The following is a 7,974-nucleotide window of genomic DNA, read 5'->3' on the forward strand; positions in this document are numbered from 1 at the left end:
GCTGCGAGGGCCAGCCAAGGCTGCAAGGGGCTGCAAGGGCCGGACAAGGCTGTGAGGGCCGGATGAGGCAGCCGGGGCTGCAAGGGCCAAGCCCCTTGTACGAATTTCGTGCATTGGGCCTCTAGTAGTTAGTAATTTCCTTACTTTGCTTCTGCCTTTTCTCTACAAAAGCCTTTTTCTGAGTTGCTGTCAGTGGAGTGCTAACCACTTCTGGTTTGGCGCTGTCTGATTGGAATAGATTTTTGCTCAAGTAAACTCTTAAAGTTTTAAAATATGCCTCAGTTTATCTTTTAAAATCATTTCACTGTCTTGGTTCCTCTCCTCTACACCTTTTTCACCTTCTCTATAACCTGTGAAAAAAAAAAAAGCAAGACTGCAAAACTACTTAAATAGAAGGCTTTTTTTCTTTTTTTTAAAAATATATTTTATTGATTTTCTACAGAGAGGAAGGGAGAGGGATAGAGAGTCAGAAACATCGATGAGAGAGAAACATCGATCAGCTGCCTTCTGCACACCCTCTACTGGGGATGTTCCCGCAACCAAGGTACATGCCCCTGACCGGAATCAAACCTGAGATCCTTGAGTCTGCAGGCCGACGCTCTATCCACTGAGCCAAACCGGTCAGGGTAATAGAAGGCTTTCTTGACATTTCTTTTGGTCCCCTTTGGCCATATCCCAGTAGAGTTTTATCATCCCTCTGAATTACTTTAGCGTCATATTTGTAATTTTGTTTGTTGCTGTCTTCCAATAGATTAGTGTTTCTCGAGAGTAAGAATAATTATATTATTTGCCTTTTTTTTTTTTTAAATATATTTTATTGAGTTTTCACAGAGAGGAAAGGAGAGGGATAGAGAGTTAGAAACATCGATCAGCTGCCTCCTGCACACTCCCCACTGGGGATGTGCCCGCAACCAAGGCACATGCCCTTGACCGGAATCGAACCCGGGACCCTTCAGTCCGCAGGCCGACGCTCTATCCACTGAGCCAAACCGGTTTCGGCTATTTGCCCTTTTGTCTTCAGTGCCTAGCACTGTGCTCACAGTCTAGTAGTAGGTAGTCAACAGATGTTTGTTGATTAAATAAATTATTTTAATGAAATAGATTTTTCAAGTATAATTTCTTTTAGGGAAATTTCATCTGATTTCTAAGTTAGGAAGAGTGGAAAAAAGTGTAGAAGCTCACTGTGGAGCAGTACTGGCAGGAAGATGGAATTATGAAGGAACTGCATTAGTTACAGGTAAGTTGTCTGCAAAAATGGCATTTTAAGTGAATTTTTTAAAGAAAAATTTCCAAAGGAACAGAATATTTTCTTAGCAATAGCCTTTTATTATCTAATAGTAAATAATTAGCACAGTATTGATCTAGATTGCTATATAATGTTATAATTCAGGATGTCATATTAATTACTAGTTTTCTAATATGACGGAGAATATTCTGTCAAAAATGCTGTTGGAATGTTCAAGTAGAGAGTAAATAAAAGTTGTAATTCTTTAAAATTTTTAAATTCAAAGTATTCTCATTTAACTGACCTTTACCCTCTTCCATCTCTTCCCATCTCCTGTCCTATTGCATGGATTCTTCTCTTCACCTATTAGTTATCTATTATTTCATAACAAATTACTCCAAAGTTAGTGACTTAAGATGATAACCATGTATTATCCGGGAATAGTTTAACTGGGCGATTCTGTCCTGGACTCAAGAAGTTGGATGGGGCTGCAATCATATGAAAGCTTGATTGGGGCGGAAGGATCGGCTTCTAAGATGGTTTACTCACTTGGCTGTTGGCAAGAGGTCTTTGTTCCTCTCTGACTGATGGCAGAGGCCTTAGTTCCTCACCACCTGGGCCTCTCCATAGGGCTGCTTGGTGTTCTATCAACATAACAGCTGACTTCTCCCCAAGTGAGTGATCCATGAGAGAACAAGATAGAAGTTACAATATATAAGATGTCCCAAAAAATGTATACACACACTTTGAATAATTATAAAGGCATTGTTATTAAAATACATTTTATTTTCAAAATTGAGCTACCAGTTGTTAAAGTGTGTATTCATTTTTGAGGACACTCTGTATTTTATGACTCTCCTCAGAAGTTATACTCCATCATTTCCACCCCATTCTGTTAGGAGCAAGTCACTAACTATAGCCCACACTGAAGGAGAGAGAAATTAAGTTCCACCTCTTAAAAGGAGGAATAACAAAGAATTTGTGCATATGTTTTAAAATCACCACACATATCCCCTGGGCCTTCTGTAGGACTTCTCTCAGTGAGTTGTCCTTTTTCTTGCTTGTTTTTCAACTTCTCCTTTTCCAGTGGTTTCTTTTTCAGCACATAAGAATGTTAAGATGTCATCCATCTTGAAAATTGAGAAAAAAGAAGTAAAAATCCTTCTGTTAACCAATAACTCTCTCTAGGTATAACTTCCTCTTTCTTTTTCACTCTTGCAGGCAAACTGTTAAAAAATAGAGCCTACTGCTTCATCCATTCAGTCCCCAACTCACTGGTATTGGGCTGCAACTCTTAATACACTGAAAGCACTTTTCTTAAAATTTTAGAATTGAGATTTCAGTGAAGATGACAGCATTATTTGAATAATATACTCATAATTCTTCTAATATTAAAGGAAAAATAAAAAGTTTTGTCTTGGAAGTTTGTCTACTTTGATAAAGTTATTTCAAAATAACTTCAATTAAATAATACAGTTATGAAGCACTGTCATTTAATTAGAGTAAATTTTGTCCAAATTTTATATGTAAATTTAATGTTTTAATTTATTTCTTTTAAAAAATATATTTTTGTTGATATCAGAAGAAGGGAGAAGGGAGAGAGAGATAGAAACATCAATGATGAGAGAGACTCAATTGATTGGCTGCCTCCTGCATGCCCCCTATTGGGGATCAAGCCTGCAACCTGATCAAGTGCCCTGACTAGGAATCGAACCATGATCTCCTGGTTTATAGTCTATGCTCAACCACTGAGCCATGCTGGCTGGGCTAAATTAATTTCTTATAGCTAAAAATATCAACTATTTTCTCTTTATAGTTGGAGAAGATGGACAAGTAAAAATCTGGTCAAAGACTGGGATGCTAAGATCAACTTTAGCTCAGCAAGGTATGTATTATAATCAATAAAAATGTCAACATTTTCCTTTAGCATCAGTCTAATATCACTTCTAAGACTGATTTTGGTCAGGTTCAAAACCTGAAATCACTCATTTCTATTTCCACTTTTTTCTCTTACTTTCCATGTTGCCTGATGGACCATGGTACCTATATTATTCAAGCCAAGAAATATACAAAATACTCAAGGGCTTTTTCTTTGTGAGTGAATCTAGACAATACAGTTATAGGCTAACTAGAGGCCCAGTGCACGAATTTGTGCACCAGTCGGGTCCCTCGGCCCGGTCTGCAGGATCGGGCTGAAGCTGGCTCTCTGACATCTTCCGAGGGACTGCAGGAGGACTCCAGGGTGGTTCTGGCCGGTCTCGTTCAGTCCTGATTGGCCAAACCCCAGCAGCAAGCTAACCTATCAGTCAGAGCGTCTGTCTGGTGGTCAGTGCATATCATAGCGAGTGGTGAGCATAGCATTAGCATATTATGCTTTGAATGGTTGAACAGCCAACTGGTTGACCAGACCCTTTGCATATTAGGCTTTTATTATATAGGATGATTCTTTTTAAATAATTCTGAAGCATTATGAACATGTTCTATCTGAATAGGATTTGGTATCTAGTTAAGTAAATAATAGGGAACATTGAATATCTCCTGACTTAAAAAGTCCTAATAATTTCATAATATTAGCACTCTTTCTAAATTATGTTGTACATTTGATTTCCATACTAATGGAGGGGAGCAGACACCCTGATAATCCAAAATTTGGGAAGTGACAGCTACTTAGAGCAGAATCTCAGTTTTCCATGTTAATTGGGAAGAAGTACCCATAAAGTCAGCCTATAAAGTGCTCATTCCTGTTGGGATTTAGATTACATAAGGTTTTCTTCTCTGTGTAGCAGATTTATTTTCCTAATTACATTTACCTAAGAGCAATAAAGCAATCTTGATGTTGACCTGAGAATTTATCTGCTGATCTTCAGAAACAGGTTGCCAAAAAGCTGCTTGCAGACTACTCTTCAGATTATATGATAAAGCCAATATTGTGAAGCATCTCCAAAAATTGACTTCCAAAAATTTCCAGATTTCATTTCTAAGTTGTTTATTCTTAGGATAGTGTTAAAATAGTTTACATTTCTAAACTAAATGTTAGTAAAGGAACCAGAAGTGCTAGTTAGTGCTTATTTCCTGAGGTTAAATCTTTGCAACAGATTATCTCCAAGTAGAATATTTATCCATGAGTAGAAAATTTAGAGTCTATAGAAGCTTTCATGGATGGATTTCAGTTAGAAAAAATAGTTTATTGTTACGTTAGTAATAAAATGTACCTTTAGAAAATACGTTTTATTTTAATCTTCTAGTGGGCCTGAGGATTTCCTTTTGGCTTTATAACTTGTTAGGGCTGATTATTCGCCATTCTCACTCTATGATGTCTGTCTTATGAGCAACTGACAAAAATCTTCTAGAGGTCGCTGCACCCTTGGGGCTGGGGCTGCAGTTCTCTTTAGCTGTTGCTGCCACTGAGACATATCCTTTTTTCCTTTCTTTTCTCTTTTACTAAATTTGTTGTCTACAGAAGACACAGATCTTCAGAGGAATTCTGAAAGCTTATATCACTACCAACTGTATCTGAATTCTTGCTTAAGATCGTTCCTTCTGTTTTCTTAAATTCTTCCCAGACGTCTCCTTCCCTTTTACTACCCTTGGATCCACCATTTTGAACTTTCTAAAGTCTAAAGTTGAAACTTAGAATAAGTTGTTCAGTATAAACATTGTTAATCATTGAGGGTAGGTAACAATACTATAGTTTACCTGTGTAATGGGTCTGGAAAACAAATTGCTACTTATTTTGCTCTTATTGAGAAAATGCATTTAAAGTTTTCAAATTTGCAAGGGCAGTTTGAAGCACAATATGTTCATAAATTAAAGACTTTATAAAGCAGAGGTCACAAACAGGTGGCCTTTGGGCTGAATCTTGCCCACAGCATGGTACAGACCCAATATTTAAAATCAGGATATTTCACATACAAATTTGTTTTTCTGGTGTCTTGAAAAATTGGAAGATCTCGCAACATTAGGCCTGCTTTTCAGGATGAATACAATTAGCTGGAGTTCAGTAGTGACTGCTCCATTTTTATTTTTATTTTTATTTTAAATATATTTTTATTTATTTCAGAGAGGAAGGAAGAGGGAGAGAGAGCGATAGAAACATCAGTGATAAGAGAGAATCATTTATTGGTTGCCTCCTGCACACCCCCGACAGGGGATTGAGCCCATAACCTGGGGATGTGACCTTGACCGGAATCGAACCCCGGATCCTTCAGTCTTCAGGCTGACACTCTATCCACTGAGCCAAACTGGGTAGGGCAGTGGCTGCTCCACTTTTAGTTGCATTTCAAACTTCTCTTATTTTTCTTACGCTCTACTCATTTACGTTACATGGGAGAAAATATAAATCTAAAGGTATTTGAGTTTGCAACCCCTGCTTTCAATAATAGTGATCATAAAATTTTGATTGTTAGTATGTACCTTGTAGGGAGCACTTAAATCTTTTTTTTTTTAAGTATTAATTTTAATAGTACATTCACATGCTTCAGGTTTTAAAGCATATAAAAAGGTATAAAGTTACCTTTTAAATACTATTTCTATTTCTCATATTACCCCTATTGTCCAGTCACCCAGCAAACATTCCAGAAGCAACTGGTGTAACTTTTTCTTATGTAGCAAATGTGTTTTTATGTATTCCTTCTTTCCCTCTCTTATAGGCAAGTGGTTGCATACTGTATCTACTACAATGTGCTCTTTGCTTGAACTATCTTGGGATAGTCCTATATAGTTCTGTATCGGTAAATACAAATATTCAAGTTTTTTCTAGAGTGGATGTACCATTTTATATTCCTGCTAGAAATATATGAAGGTTCCAATTTCTCCACATTCTCAATGCTTGTTATTGGTTTTTGTTGTTTTTTAAAAAAAATCATAATCATTCTAGTAAGTGTAAAGTGGTATCTCATTGTAGTTTTGATAGGCATATGCCTGATGATATTGAGCATCTTTTTATGTGTAAATTGGCCATTTGTATATCTTTGGAGAAATACCTATTGAAATCGTTTGCACACTTTTTAATTGGGTCTTTTTATTGTTGAGTTGTAAGAGTTATTCATATATTCTAGTTACTAGAGTTATTGGATATATGATTTGCAACTATTTTTAAAATATATATTTTTATTGATTTCAGAGAGGAAGGGAGGGGGAGATAGAAACATCAATGATGAGAGAGAATCATTGATTGGTTGCCTCCTGCATGCCCTCTACTGGGGATCGATCTATGTGCCCTGACAGAATCGAACCTTGACCTCCTGGTTCATAGGTCAATGCTCAACCACTGAGTCACACTGCTGGGCTGAAACTATATTTTTATTCATTCCATTAGTTTCCTTTTCACTTTCTTGATATCTTTAAAACACCAGAAGTTTTGATGACGTTCAGTTTATCCATTTTTTTCTTTAATAGCTTCTGCTTTTGGTGTCATATCTAAGAAACCATTGCCTAATACAAAGTCATGAAGATTTACGTCTATTTTTCCTTCTACGAGTTTTATAGTTTTAATACTTGCAATTAGGTCTATGATACATTTTGAATTAGTGTTTTCATATGGTGTTTAATTTGGAGAGGGATGCATTGTTCTTTTTTTCCTTCCTTCCAACTACATGGGTAAATAGGATTCTCTTAAAAGCTAAAATACAAATTATGTCATATAATACAGGTAATTTTATGTTATGTTCATATCACATAATGATATTTTCCATCAACATTTCAAGTAGATATAATTTTCTTAACATCAAATGTCTATGAAAGGGCTGATCGTTTTTATACTATTTGAATCCTATTTATTCTTTTTAACCTCAAGGTTTATATTAATTATAAGATTAATGTACAAAATTAAATTAGACAGGTTTTTTTATTTTAGTTAACCTACTAGTATTTCAATTGAGTAATCAGAAATCTTTTTCTAGATTAAGGACTACAAATTTACTATAGAACTATGCATCTAATTTTTGAGTTTTTGATCATTGGTGCCACCCACACTTTCCTAATAAGGCACAGGTGTTTCCTGTTTTATCTCTGGGAAAAATTATTAAAGAAGTTAAGTTATAATGACATTAACCTCAAAGGAAAAATTCCTGGTTATTTATAAGGTTTCTTTGATTTATTAGAAACTACAAGTTTTGAGGGTGATTGTAAATCTGAACTACTGCAAGCTGGATGTTGAAGGCTCAAGTAAGAAGGTCAAGTTAGGGGAGGGTGGGAGACTCCTGCCTCCTTTGTAGAGAAAAAATGTAAATTTTGGCATAAAAATGAAATAAAATAAGCCTGAATTATTGTAAAACTTGGATTTCAGTAAACAATGTTGAAAGCATAATTGTGAGTTTTACTATATGAAAGCATAATTGTGAGTTTTACTCTATGTTTATGTTAATTATACTTTTTTCTTGATGAATAACAATTAATTCCTGAATTCATTTCTTGATTATTGGAACCAGATATACAAGTGGAAAAAGTCATAGTCATTGCCTTCTCTTCTAATACAAAGATGGAATAATCCCATATTTTGGGGGGAAAATTTGTACCTTTGAGGCATTGTTGGTTTTTTTTTTAATAAATCTTTATTGTTCAGATTATTACAGATGTTCTTCTTCCCTCCTCCCCCACAAGCTCCCCTCCACCTGGTTCCCACCCCACCCCATGCCCTTACCCCTGCCACTGTCCTCATCCATAGGTGTAAAATTTTTGTCCAATCTCTTCCCGCACCCCCTACACCTCCTTCCCCCCAAGAATTGTCAGTCCACTCCCTTTCTATGCCA

General features: G+C 36.0%; 1 protein-coding gene across 2 annotated transcripts in view; it reads left to right on the top strand.

Moving 5' to 3' along the window:
* IFT80 (intraflagellar transport 80) overlaps positions 1-7,974 on the top strand; it is a 106,227-nt gene that overhangs the window by 29,573 nt on the left and 68,680 nt on the right. For both annotated transcript variants that reach the window (XM_006753815.2, XM_015565500.1), the window contains exons 4-5: positions 1,127-1,237; positions 3,042-3,110. In XM_006753815.2, coding sequence (XP_006753878.1) covers positions 1,127-1,237; positions 3,042-3,110 — 180 coding nt within the window. The remainder of the gene's footprint in view (positions 1-1,126; positions 1,238-3,041; positions 3,111-7,974) is intronic.

The sequence above is a fragment of the Myotis davidii genome, unplaced genomic scaffold, assembly GCF_000327345.1.
Source record: "Myotis davidii unplaced genomic scaffold, ASM32734v1 scaffold570, whole genome shotgun sequence".
NCBI lineage: Eukaryota > Metazoa > Chordata > Mammalia > Chiroptera > Vespertilionidae > Myotis > Myotis davidii.